This window comes from Halyomorpha halys, unplaced genomic scaffold, assembly GCF_000696795.3.
Source record: "Halyomorpha halys isolate HHAL.00 unplaced genomic scaffold, Hhal_1.1 Scaffold302.1, whole genome shotgun sequence".
NCBI classification, from domain to species: Eukaryota; Metazoa; Arthropoda; class Insecta; order Hemiptera; family Pentatomidae; genus Halyomorpha; species Halyomorpha halys.
Genome location: NW_027110436.1, coordinates 952,507 through 966,508, shown reverse-complemented (window position 1 = coordinate 966,508; position 14,002 = coordinate 952,507). Strand labels below are relative to the sequence as shown.

Below are 14,002 nucleotides of genomic sequence, written 5' to 3'. Positions count from 1 at the left end.
CATGTTGTTCAGGACTGCATTCAGTTTAGCAAGCACTTGGGAACGAGCCGAACCATAGACGAATGAATTTCTTTTATTTTATTTTTTGTTCAGCAGAACTATCTGAAAAACAGAAAATCTTTTTCAGAATTTCCGGATACTAGACCAACAGAATAGTTATCAGTTTTTTTAAAATGTATAACAGCAAATGTGGTTTAGGATCATTTACATCCACACAAATGATGTATTATGACCTGCTAAGTTCGGGACGTCTAGTAGAGTTTAGCTCAGAGAGTTGAAGAGCAGATCCATGCAACCTGAGAACAGCTGGTTCGAATCCAGCATGGGAAATCGACTTTTATTTCTATGGCGGTCTCCACATAACAAATAGCGTTGGAATAAGGTGGTATCTTGTAGATAATCCCACTCCCACGTATGTCAAAAATGTTTATGCACAATATTTCAGTTTGTGGACAAGTTAAAATTTTCAAATCTCTTTCTTTTTTTTGGTTTTAGCTGTATCAAAAACTTTCACCTCTACAATTATTTGGAGTACATATCATGAGGACCCCGTTTCTTGTTATAAGAGATCCTGATGTCATCCGATTCGTGCTTGCGAGTTCCTTCTTCAACTTTCGCGACCGACAACCATTCAAGAGGTTCCATAACATTTCCTGACTACAATTTTTATTCATTTATTTATTTTTATTGGTCCTCAGGACTAAGGAACATATTCTTGCGCAGATCCCGAGAACCCCTGACACACCACCTGTTCAACTTGGAAGGAGAGCAGTGGAGGGCATTGAGGACCAAGCTCACATCAACTTTTACTTCTGGAAAGTTGAAAGGGATGTTTCCTCTCTTCCTCTCATGCTCAGAGGTACCTATTTATATTTTAACAAAGCACCTATAGAAATGCTACTTTGATTCGGGACACTGAATATTCTGTAACAAGAACATTGAGGGTCAACCAGAAGAATTGAAAAGTAGAAAGAGCAGAGGATTCAATCTGATTCAGCATTATATTATTGTTAATTTTTTTTTCAGAGTTTGGATTCAATTCTTCAGAGAAATGTTAACACAGTGATAGACGTCAAAGACATCACTGCTCGCTTTTCGACTGACATCATTGGCACCTGCGCTTTCGGTATGGATATGGATTCCATTTCCAATCCCAACGCGGAATTCAGGAAAATTGGGATCGAAATATTTAAGCTGAAGAATTCTACCAGGTTGAAGTTGGCCCTGGTGAATACTTTCCCGGCCATTATGAAGATATTCTCACCCAGGTAAACCTTGGCATTCTTAGATTGAATTTTTTAATTGAATGCATAATTAATTGTTCTTTTTTTCTGATCTAAATCGTATAGAAAAAAAAATCTGCAACTATTAACATAACAGTTAACACCGCGAGCTCAAACGTTAAGGTAATAATAGGTCTTAAATAAAAGATAAAAATTAATCTGACATTTAAGCCCTAAGTTTAATCTGGATATCTTCTAAATATTTGTCTATCGATCAAAATAGATTATATTTTTATAGGCCTGAAACCTTTTTGGAGTAAGTTATTTTCTCTATTTCTTCCATTTTTTTTTTTTTTTTTAACTCAAGAATTCAGTACTTCCTAAAAGAAAACCATATAAATAAATCAGTTGTTTGGTTTTTCCTGAATATTTTAATGTATCTCGTCTCATTTTTAATTAAATGTAGGGTGATTTAATTAGTTACTCTTATGAGAGTCTTATATTCTATTCCGTGGACCTCATTTGACCCTTCTGTCGTGCTGATACCTCAAAAATCCACTTGTCTCCTTTGTTGATTGTAATTGAATACTAGTAACGCATATTATATCAATTTACAATTTTGTTTGAAGTTTTTATTTGTTATTATTCGGGAATTGGATGGACAGTGGGTGATTAAATTTTAAATATTAAATTTAAGATTTGAAGGTCGGAAGAGAATCAGAGTAATATATGAATGAGAGAATACAAATATAAGGCAATCTACAGCGATGGTGATTTTTTCCTATGCATACTGACTGTATACCTTCAATCTCGGAAATATTCATAACATCAATACTATCTATATTAGATAATTGATAGATTGTAAACCGCATTAATTGCAGTAGTGTATTGTTATACGGCCATGAATAATATGGAATAATACTAATCACTACTACAAATATTTGTACTGCCTAAAAATGAGTAAGCAGCTGATAATAAAATCATAATGTCTTCAGCATTACATAAATTAAATATGTTCAGGTTCTTTCTTTTTTGTCACATGTTTGTTACTAATTATATACTTTCTCTCTAAAAAGTCTTTCTACTCTGTGAACAACTAGATTGTAAGCAATCAGTCCCTATGAGTTTCCTTATTCTTTATCTCTATCATTTCCTCTTTCTATAGCTATTTTTACTTTTCCAGAATACTCCGTATTATCAACCCCTCTTGAGTGAATTTTGTGACAGTTTTTTGTAAGCAGCTTATTCCATTTGTTTTTCTAGAATATCAAGTTTCGAGCTTAAAAATCCACCCCGCCCCTCTCAATTCATTGAGATCACTTAAATTTCAGTATCTGAAATTGGGTTACTTCCCATAGTTTTAGTAGTCCATTATCATCCATCCAATGGTCCATTATTATTTTGTAAGCTTTATTTTACAGAGAGAGGGTTTTTATAAACGAAACATCATCTCTGTCGCCTATAAGTATGTTTTCGTAAACGATTAAATTTGTGTTTAATTTTAATTTTACTGCAAATGAAAAATATATTAAAGGAAAATATTGCGGTCCTGATAAATTTCGAATCTGAGTTTTCGTCGGTGGCCTAATTACGATGCCTCGCCAAATGGTCTGCGTATGTGCGAGCAGCTTAGCTCAAAAATTTTAAGTCGTACGAAACTGAAATTTCGTATTGACGGCAACATTTTCAATGTAATCGGCTGACGAAAGTAACACTGAATATAATCGATTTAATTTTTTTTTTCTCAAAAAATGCTCGAACGATTTTGAATAAACTCTTCATATCAATGTACAATCAATTATTCTTTAATATTATCTAGGTCTTATCTCCATTGAAATAGTCTAATAAAGGTTTAAATACGGAAATTTCAAAATAGGTTCCTCCAATGTACCTTTAATATTGTTTATTTGAAATAATTCATTTTATAGAATATTATACTTAATCATGTGAATTTCATTTTCTCATGGTTGTTATAGCGGATGTTGTAACTTTTTGACTCATGCCATACCATGGGAAACACGAAGGTTTAGTAATCATTTTATTTTTCTACCTAACCTCTAAATAGAGATATAGTAAGGAGAAGTTTTATAAATGAATAAAGAAGTTGTCCGATTTGTAACAAGCGATGATTTTAGCTCAAAGTTGGGTAATTGCTACAAAACTTCCAATGACGAGCGGATCTGTTTTCCCGAAAATTCTTGAGTTCTTTACCAATTTCTTTTAGACCTTCTTGTACTTTTCTTTCTCTCGTTTATTCACTAAAAGAGTATTGACCTTAATGATTCGGAACTACACCTTTCTTTTACACAAGTAAAATTAAATTAATTATATAAAAACCAATCAATAAATTTTAAATATGATCACATATAATATTCTTCAGGTTTACGCCGAAATCAGTGGAAAAATTTATCCTGGGGGCAGTGAGTAGTACCATCGAGCACAGACTTAGGTACGGCATCAAAAGAAGAGATTTTATTGATCTTCTCATGATTTTGAAGAACATGAACGGAGAAAAAATAAAATCTGGCGACATTACAAAGGTGAACTTAAGCAGTAAGTACAATCTAATAGTTTTTTTACAACTTTGGCGTATATAAATATTTATATGTGGAGATGGTTGGGGATGCGGCAAAATAACACAAATAAACAAAAAATATTTTATCCCTGCCAACGTTTCGACTTGAATTTCATGTCTTCATGAAGGCTATGATTCAAAAAGAGATAACAAAAATATCTCTGACATACATAACAATGAATTAAAAATAAAAAATAGTTGATTAATAACCACGGAATTAGACAGTAGCAGATTGATAAGAATGAAAGATGAATCATCAACTATTTTTTATTTTTAATTCATTATTATGTATATTTCCAAATTTGTTAGTTTATTATTTATTTTTATTTTTATATTTCTCTTAATGACGGTTGTTATCTCTTTTTGTTTTATAGTCCTGATGAAGACCTGAAATCCAGGTCGAAACGTCAGAACGAATAAACAATTTTTTGTTTATTTATTTAATTTTTTTTGCTGATCGCACTGCCGACCATCTTCTCCATTTATTAATCTACGGTCAAATATGTACACCTCATTATAAATATTTATATCGATGAAAGTAAATTAAAATCTACTTCCTCTTTCGTTAAATTAGCAATGATAACCTCGTAGCATGTTAAAAGAATTTCATTGGTTACCAGTGATACATGCAAATATTAATCAACATACATGAACTGCTGTGCTAAAATATTGCACCACTTAGTTAAATTTAATTTTTTTTTAATTTATTTTTGTTATCAGATTGCTATGCTAATTATGTGTAGTAAATACATTGTACCAAAAGTAATTTGGAAGAAAAACAAACCATCCTTTTTTCTTAAAATGTCATGATTCCGATACGTCTTTAAGAGTAGGCTTCATGTTTGTTGAAAATAAATTGGAAAATTTTGTAAAAATGTATTTAACTGCGACAAAGATAATTTTTTACAGCCTTACTGCATCATCCTCAACATATGAAACTTTAGCAAATGACTATACTATCATAGTGTATAATAGTAGGTTCAATGCAATGTACTTTACAACAGTTTTTACGTAGTTTATCAGTTGTAACATGGCGGTAATCAATTATAAGATCTTTTTTTTTTAAGATAATGAATGATCTTTTATTTGTATTTGACTCATAATATTTACAATTTTAAGATCTGGTGGTCGAGCGTGATTCTGACCAAATCACCTCCTTGCACAACCGTTGGTCTAGTAACAGTACTGAACCCCTGATCCTTCATGAGTTGTAGTGGAACAGACTTAATTTTTTTCAAGATAATGAATGATCTTTTATTTATATTTGATTCATAATATTGGCTTGTGTTTCACATTGAATATATTTTCCTTGGGATTTTTTCATACAAGTTTGATAAGTGCAGAATCGTGTCACGAAAAGGAAATTACCAATTTCCTTCAACTCATTACACATTACTCCTGGCATAGTATCATGTGTCGAGGAGGCTATGTGTAATTAGTCCTGACGCCAATTTAAGAGGTGAGGTACTTTATTTCAGAAGGCCTCGGCAATTCATGTTCAAAAGGCAAGGTTAACTGGATATAGTACAAGAGCCCAAGAGGAGAAAAAAGGCAGTTATCTCACCCCAAATTTTGATTACTTTAATGAAAACTATGTATAATTACTAGTTAAAATTGATGAGTCTGCCAAGTATAGTTAGGGGGAATAAAAAATGGCGGCTCTTTCAAAGCGATAAAAAAAAAAACTAATTTTTCATTCGGAACTCTGTATCGTAAAAGGTTAGAACAACACAAGAAAACCTAAGAGAACGTCGTTTAAAGAAGAGTAAATTTGCTAAAATATGGGCCCTAATAGAGTTATTTACGTGAAATAGTTTTCGAGATATAGGTTTTTAAAAAGCAACATTTCATTAAAATGTACTATGTATACGACGTACTGAAAGTTCAGTAGTTAGTGAATTTATTTTGAAAAATTTATATTTCAAAAATCATTTGACTTACAGATGTCTATTAGCACTCAAATTAAAGCTAGTTTAATGAGCTATAAAGTAGTTAAATTAAACCATCTTTAATTTGAGTGCTAATAGACATCTGTACATCAAATAGTTTTTGAGATATAAATTCACTAACCACTGATTTTTCAGTAGATTTTTAATTTTATATAATATAGAAATCTAATTTTTTGTATTTTAAAAAGCTGTCTCGAGAATTATAGGACGTAAATAGCTCTTTTAGGGCTAATGTATCAGAAAATTTACCCTTCTTTAAATAATGTTCTCTTAGAGTTTCTAGTGTTGTTGGTAGTTTTTAAGATATAGAGCTCCGAATGAAAAATTAATGTTTTATTAAGGTTTTGAAACAGCAACCATTTTTTATTTCCCCTACCAATACTTGGCAGACTCATCAATTTCGACTATTAATTATACATAGTTTTCATTAAAGTAATCAAAAATTGGGGTGAGATCACTGTCTTTTTTCTCCTCTTGGGCTCTTGTACTAATAGGTGGTAGATTGACAGGATGATTGTTGAGTTTTACGGGTACTCGCCGTAAATTCTTTCAAGATGGAAACTTTACCCCATAAAGTATTCTTTTATGGTCGTGAAGGGGCAGCCAGTCTTACAGGTATTCGCTGTTGGTCCAGACGAAACGAGGGAGGGTTTAGGAAGAAGAGATCCAGAGAAGGCAGAGTGAAATAATTACACAATATGCTCATCCAATAAATGGAATGTACTGATCCATTAATATATATTATCACCAAGCTGCGGATTTTTATGCAGTGAAAACTCTCAGAATATGCCATATAATTTACAACAAAAACATAACAAATATACAGAAAATTATGCAATTAACAAAAATATATACAGCTTCAAATCTTCAGATATACAATAAAAAAGCTTAAGTATACTAATATACCTACAAAAGATTTTGAAAAATACAAGAAGGACTTCGTAGGCCCATTTTTATTTAAACCCCCGACCACTAAATTTGCTACATATAAACCTCGAAAATCTGTTGTTTTGTTGACAATTAAGTATAAATAATTGTTTCTGATTTTTTTCAATAATTGTCTCTCAAATAAATAAAATAAAACTAACTTAAATACGATTTTCACAACGTTCTCTGTTTTCTCGTACATCTAGCTAAAAAGTTTTTAAAAGGACCCTTCGTTAAGTTCCATAGTAGGATTCCTAAGGCTACCATTGCATTGCACTAATCTTCGATGAAGTTGTTTTTCGCTGTAGACATCGTCTGGGTTGACAACAACTGCTGATGGTTTTTAATGTGGCGATGTTAGTTATGTTAAAATATAAGTATTTTAAAAAAAAATTAAATTCAAAAACCTTGATTACTTGCTATTACAACAACTAGACCGACCCTTCAGAAGAAAAAAAATGTAAAAATGGCTGTTGACATTTATTTTTTACCAAAGTGGTTCGAATCAAGGAGACAAGGAAATAGCGAAGCCGCTGCACATCTTTGCCAAATCGTTACAATGGAGCAATTCACCATCATAATACCATGTATCCTGTTCACATTTTACGTTATTTTTATTCTGATACACAAAGTTTGGAAGCTAATTAACAGATAATTAAGGAAGAGGAACTGTAGGCATACTACTTGAAAGACATTCACATTTTATATTCATGGTTTCATCTATCTATAACAATGGTATATTGTAGAAACATTGTCGTCATAAATTAAAGTTATTTTCCTATGTATGACCGGAGGTCTTTATGTTTATAGCAGAGTAAATTTGATTTTCATCTTACGAACATCATCTAATTGGCACTTCATATATATGTACCTTTATTTTCGTACCATTGCCAAGTAGCGAACTATGTATTTGTATTACCAGTCGATGAGACTTGAATTCCCGCGTCTAGACCGCATTGTTAAAGACCAGGATAAAACCCATTTTAACACACTGAATAAAACACATTTCTCCTTTTATATAAATATTTAAGTGTGCGCTACAATTATAAACATTATATTTTTTCTAATGTCCTTCTTTCTAGATATGACAATGGAAATGATGGCAGCTCAGTGTTTCGTCTTCTTCACAGCAGGTTTTGAGACATCTGGTTCAGTGCAAAGCTGTTGTCTTTACGAATTAGCCTTGAATGAGGACATTCAGTGTCGAGTTCAAAAGGAAATAGATCATATGATTGAGAACTTCAGTGGATTAACGTATGAAGCTGTCCAGAAAATGGTATACCTGGATATGGTCATAGCGGGTCAGTATCTTTAGGTTACCAATTCCTGATATTTAGAATACATTTTAGCATGCCCATTATTTTGAATTTTTTTTTAATTATTACTATAGAATTCACATTTGTTTACTCCTCCTTTAATAAATTTATTAATTCTTTTGTATACTATTCAGTAATTCTGAATAATATTCTAATTTGGTGACTTTAACAGTCGTATTTTTTTTCAAAATCCTAGTTTTTGACTAATTAGAATAATCACCAAAGTTTTTTTTGTGTTACAGAAACTATGCGCAAATATCCTACTCTTCCTTCACTCACCAGATTCAGTACCGAACGTACCGTTCTTCCATCAGGTCACGTTATTGAAAAAGGTGTTCGGGTGCTGATTCCAGTGTGGGCCCTTCACAGAGATCCTCAGCTTTTTCCAGAGCCCGAAAAATTCGATCCAGAAAGATTTTCTGATGAAAACATTGCTTCTATAAAACCTTTCTCATATTTACCCTTTGGGGAAGGGCCCAGGATGTGTATAGGTGAGTACATCTCATGATTGTACTTTAAACATTTGCTTCAGTACAAACATTCCCTTTGTATGCATTGAACTAAAAATCGTATATGCTTTCTATGATTGAACGTTTAAATGTATTGATAGAGTCATGTATATTTGTTTTATGATTGATCCAAAATTTGTTTACAGGCAAGAGATTTGGTTTGCTGCAAACTAAAATGGGTTTGATAACAGTATTAAAAAATTATCGTGTTGAGTTAACAAGTAAAACGGTAATACCTCTAGATTTCTCACCGAAGTGTATACTTATCACTGCTACAGAAGGGCCAATACATCTCAAATTAACATCAAGATCTGAAGACCCAAGGGCTTCTGTTCTGTAAACAACTTCATGGACTGGTTTCATTTATTTTATTATTTGTCGAATATTAGGTACAGACGATGAACTTATGTTAAAATGTTGCAATATGATATGCAAAGAAAGTTATGGAATATTTGTAAGTTATGCATATAATTTGTTAATTACAAGTTAAAAGAATTATTTTTTCAAAATTTACAAGTATTAAACATTTTGGATGATGAGTTCCTTGATTCTAATTTATTTTTTCCTTAAAATTGATCTTTCAATTTACACAATTTTTTCAATTCCATATTTTTAACAAAATATAGGTTAAATCCTAAAGCTGAACATGAGCGTACACAGCGAGGGACAAGAGGGGACAGCTCCTCCAACCCCTAGAAGTGAAAAACTTTTCTTAAATCAAATACTAATTGCATTTACTAATAAAGCACTGCGAAAAATATGTATAATTCTCTTAAAATTTTAGTTTCATTCGCCTTTTCCGCGCTGAAATTTCACAACCTCAGGAGGGGAGGGGAGGGGGAGAGGAGAGAAAAATAACGTAATTTATTATTCCATTCTGTTTAAATGGTCACACCTGGTTGGGTTTTTTCTTGTTCTTCCATGTCAATTTCCTCGCCAGCAGAATTCTTATCCTCAATGGTTTTCCAGACATTCTTCATCACTTTTTGATTCTTTTTAAACTGAGTTTTCATCTTGTTGTTATGTCTAGTTAAATTAATATTTTACTTCGTGTCAACTAACGTTATGTACCATGTATGTCAACTCAGAGGGAATATTTTCCTAGAGAACAAATGCATTTACTGCGCAACATCGACCCAATTCATAATCAAAACCATTGGACATATGTTGGTTTGTCTCATACAACTTTATTCGCTGAGCAATGTTTCTACTGCTCCGTTTGTTGTGTACTCGTAAATTTTTACAATATGCTGTATTACTGTCACACATCACCTAAACATTCATCCTATAGTTTACAGGTTTGGATTTCATATATCCTAGCCCTATGTTGGCATAGATTTCTGTTTCGTCCACAGGAACCCACTCCTGTTTTTTCACTATCTCGATATTATTTTTCCGTTTCTACTAGCGCTCTCTGGTAAGTATGACTCACGTGTTAGGTTAGGAAAATAAAAAGAAAGGAAAGGGAAAAAAAAAGAAACTGTGCTGTAACTGTAAATTTAATGAAAACTTACTCAAATAGTTCAAGATAGTTTTGTGAAAAAAAAAAAAAAATCGTTAAGCGACTCGAATGCTTGTGGGGTTATTAAAGGCCTCCGCGGTATAACGAAGGTTAAGTAGCCGTACAATTTACTCATTACTTTTTTTAAAGATTCTCCACTTTCACCTTTATTCATAGCAAACATATTACAAGATCGTTTCATACCTCCTTGACTAAGTATTATTTATCGGAAGGTTATATTTGCTGTTACTGCAGTAACCGCTTGACGTCTGATAGGGAACTGTTATAGACAAATACATTTGTTAGTTTGGTGCATTACTTGATTATTATTATGACACATTATTACATACATGTAAGATTGCTTTTCGAATCTTAAATTTATGTTAGCATTTGCTGTAGTTGAAAAATTGTTTTTATTTTTTGCTGATAAATTAATGAATGTCTGTTGAGCCATATTATATAAATTTGCCATGACTAGCTAATCTTATTAGTAGTTTTTATTTTTAAATTGTTTTTTTACAACTATTTTCAGTTAGCATATATATTATGTAGACCTCCTCTTTATTATATGTAGTTTGATTTTTTTTTTTTTATTCATTAGCATGTCTAATGTTAACTTATTATGTTATTATGAAATTTAATCACTTTTTTTTTTTATAATCACTGAATCTGCATAGTTGCATTATTTTTTCTAATGGTTAATGTAAATAAAAATGAGATAAATACAACTACCTGCAACATTGTCTTTTATTTGCATTCTGTTATTATTATTATTATTATTATTATTATTTCAACATTATGGACCTAGTGTATCTACATAATAAAGCTATTGTTATGTAAACTTAAATGTGTATTCTTTTGAAATTAGTGCCCTTGATAGTTATCTTATCACTATTCTTTTAGCTGCTTTGTATTCTTTTGTATTTCGTTGGTTTATTAGGCGAACTATTGTAGATGTTATTAGTATTTTATACGGTTAACACGTTCAGTATAAGTACATGGAATAGTGATGCAGATGTATGTCATATCATTTATTTTTATTTTAAAATTATCACTTTTCAAATATAAATCCTCTTTATTTGACATTTTGTTTGGATTTCGATGATTCATGTACATAACTAAAATAACTTTCAGCATTGTTTATTTGATGTTATTTATTTTCTTTATTTAAAATAGATTTTATAATAATGCAAATGTTTAGCCTGTTGTGGTTCCATAGCAATTATTTGAGCATTCTATGTGCTTCAATTAAGTAGTAAAATTTGTATTACATGATGTTATACTGAATATATTTTTGCGATAGACAGTTACTGGATTATAATTTGGTATTATTTGTTTTTTTTTATTACTCTAGATTCACTGGTATGATAATTATACATAATTTTACATTTAAATTGTCAGAGAAGTAAGAGAATATTATATAACTAGAAAAAAATAGTCACTTTTTTTTTGGTTGTTTAATTGCAGAAGCTATGTGTGAGTAGGTTAGACAAAAACTTTTATTTGACAAAAATTTAGATTCAATAAATAATTAAAAAAAAAATTAAATCATTTTAAGTTAATATTCTTACACATTTTTTTTTCTTCTAAATTAACATAAATTTGATGTTTATTTGAAGTTTAAAAATAAAATATAGTTTATACCACAAGCTGATCTCAATTTTTTACAGTCATAGGAGTGCATCATTAAATTATCATCTTGCTTACTAATAATGAGGAAGTATGATTATGATTATGAAAACAATAATGATATCGTTAAAATATTGGTTCTGAAATATTTACAGTTTAATAGATTTATTATTTAGTTATCCATATCTCAGTTTGGTCAAAAAATTTTATCTGTGCTCAATCTCTTTTATAATTTTAACAACAGGTTTTATCATAAATCACTTGGATTTATGGGTTTATCTTTCTCAGCTCTTTCTATAATATTACCACAATTGTGTGATATATGGTGTGTAATATTGATTTATTACTTTAATTACTTCTTGAATTTCGAATAATTTAAAATTATTTCTGAATTTCTTGAATATTAATATATGTAATTATGAAGTTTCAATGAATCTTTAGTATTATTGAATCTGATAGAACAATTTTAATGAAATCTCTGTCCAGAATTTGGTAAATTTACTTATAAAAATAATTTTAGAACTACTAAATGTATATGCCAAGTAATCACCTTATTAAACCAAATTTCTTTTGCTAAACATAATTGAAATATATTATTAGGTGGTTCTTTCAGGACCTCAAAATATTTTTCAACTTCCAACCTCATATTAACGAAAATTATGTTAAAACTTGTTACTTACACATTTTTGGTTACTAGTAATTAATTTCACTTTTATGTTTGGTTTTCTTTTTTGCCTTTGTCCAAAAATAATTAAAAATTCTATCTCGTCTCTTAAATTGTGAAATCTTTGATTAAAATAATTTATGATTTTTCATATTTCTTTAAATTCAAATTTGAATATCCAATATTTCTGGCTACTCACAAATAATCAATGCCTAGGATGAGTAAAAAATGATGAAGGGTGTGGTAAGTGGCTTGAAGAACACAAATAAGTGAAACTTATTTTATTGTATCAACGTATTGGCCGGAATTTCAGGCCTTCTTCGGGGTGACTGTTTTTAAAAAATCTGCTAAGTGAATTATGTAATAGGGCATGGATATTAAAGTAATAAATAAATATAAATTTTTCAAAGGTTATACTGTAAAAATGAAACTGACAATTTATTTTTATATTTTATTTTTTAAAAAATTAAACTGGAAGATATAATCACTTTTAGACCTATGTACCTCTTACACAATATTTTTACAATTATTGCAAACAAATGTTAACTTTTGCATTGTTTATGATCGAGTACAAATAGCGTTTTATATATTTTTCTATATAGTGCCTGGTGGTATTTTGAAAAATTGTTGTGCGTCATATTACCCAGGTATTCTATATGATTTTTTGTTTTATCTCAGTATTTGTAAAATATTATTGTAATAAGAATTTTTCTTATTCCATAATTTTTGTTTTATCTCAGTATTTTGTAAAACATTATTATAATAAATATTTCTTATTCTATAAATTATATGTAAATTTATCATAAAATATTTTTTTAAATAAATAAACAAAATAATTATTTCTGATACCAAAGGGGTACCCAAAGGTTTCCAACCAGATTTTTGAGAGAGAAAGTGGAATGCCTATGTATTCGAAAAATTGTGGGTTTTATTTGTAAATATTCCAGATAGTTTTCCACTGAATTTCCAACATGAAAATGAAGGTGCCAAAGATTTCTTAAAATGTTCTAAAAGTTCATTCTTAAAGGGACCAATAGTACTCAAAGGGTTAATTAAATCATTAATAACTGAAAAGTGAAGGGTAGTTCCTGGCCTGGTTGGTTGTTATATTTAAATCATAGATGGAGTGATTTGTATAAATTTAGTTGAATTAATTAGTATTGAGATCTATAGATGATGATAATTTAATGCAAAAATTATAAAATACCCTACTAAATTTTTAAAGTTTAGGACCACCTCAATTTGTTGAGTAATTTCAATACATTTTGGCATGGATAAAACAAAATTCATATATTTTTTCAAATAAAACTTAAATACAAAAAATTATGTAATTTAATACAATGGTAGAGAAACATAGTAAAAATAAAAATTTAATTTTATCTATCAAGTCGACATTTACTGATCCAACTGCCAGAGTCTAATGGAATCTAAACTAAATTAATCTAAGTCATTAGCATTGTAATAAGAATAATTTACTCTTATATTTTATAAATCTAAATTGATTATTTCCTAAAAAAACATGTTTGATGGGCAGTTTTACTGGAAATGTGTTTTGAGATGTTACGATCAGCAGTGTTTTTTTTTCTTATTCTTCATAAAAAAATTGATAAGTATATAATAACCATTGAATACATGCAGAGCAAAGACAGAGTACAAAAACATAAAAGGTTCTAAAATTATATAAAACTCTTAAACACACACACATATAT

At 30.0% G+C, this 14,002-nt stretch overlaps 2 protein-coding genes across 3 annotated transcripts in view; both read left to right on the top strand.

Moving 5' to 3' along the window:
• The window catches only part of LOC106680977 (probable cytochrome P450 6a14), a 14,972-nt gene extending 6,133 nt beyond the window's left edge, over window positions 1-8,839 (top strand). The window contains exons 3-9 of the mRNA XM_014421039.2: window positions 496-638; window positions 724-859; window positions 1,027-1,268; window positions 3,604-3,776; window positions 7,757-7,975; window positions 8,233-8,481; window positions 8,646-8,839. Of these exons, the coding sequence (XP_014276525.1) occupies window positions 496-638; window positions 724-859; window positions 1,027-1,268; window positions 3,604-3,776; window positions 7,757-7,975; window positions 8,233-8,481; window positions 8,646-8,839 (1,356 nt within the window). The remainder of the gene's footprint in view (window positions 1-495; window positions 639-723; window positions 860-1,026; window positions 1,269-3,603; window positions 3,777-7,756; window positions 7,976-8,232; window positions 8,482-8,645) is intronic.
• Window positions 8,840-10,262: 1,423 nt separating this feature from the next.
• LOC106680978 (beta-1,4-N-acetylgalactosaminyltransferase bre-4) overlaps window positions 10,263-14,002 on the top strand; it is a 30,864-nt gene continuing 27,124 nt past the window's right edge. Inside the window, exon 1 of one of the 2 annotated variants that reach the window (XM_014421046.3) lies at window positions 10,263-10,352. In XM_014421046.3, the coding sequence (XP_014276532.1) occupies window positions 10,351-10,352 (2 nt within the window). In that variant the 5' untranslated portion in view covers window positions 10,263-10,350. Of the gene's footprint in view, window positions 10,353-10,940; window positions 11,018-14,002 lie in introns of those variants that run through there. The other variant, XM_014421043.3, reaches the window with a different exon arrangement.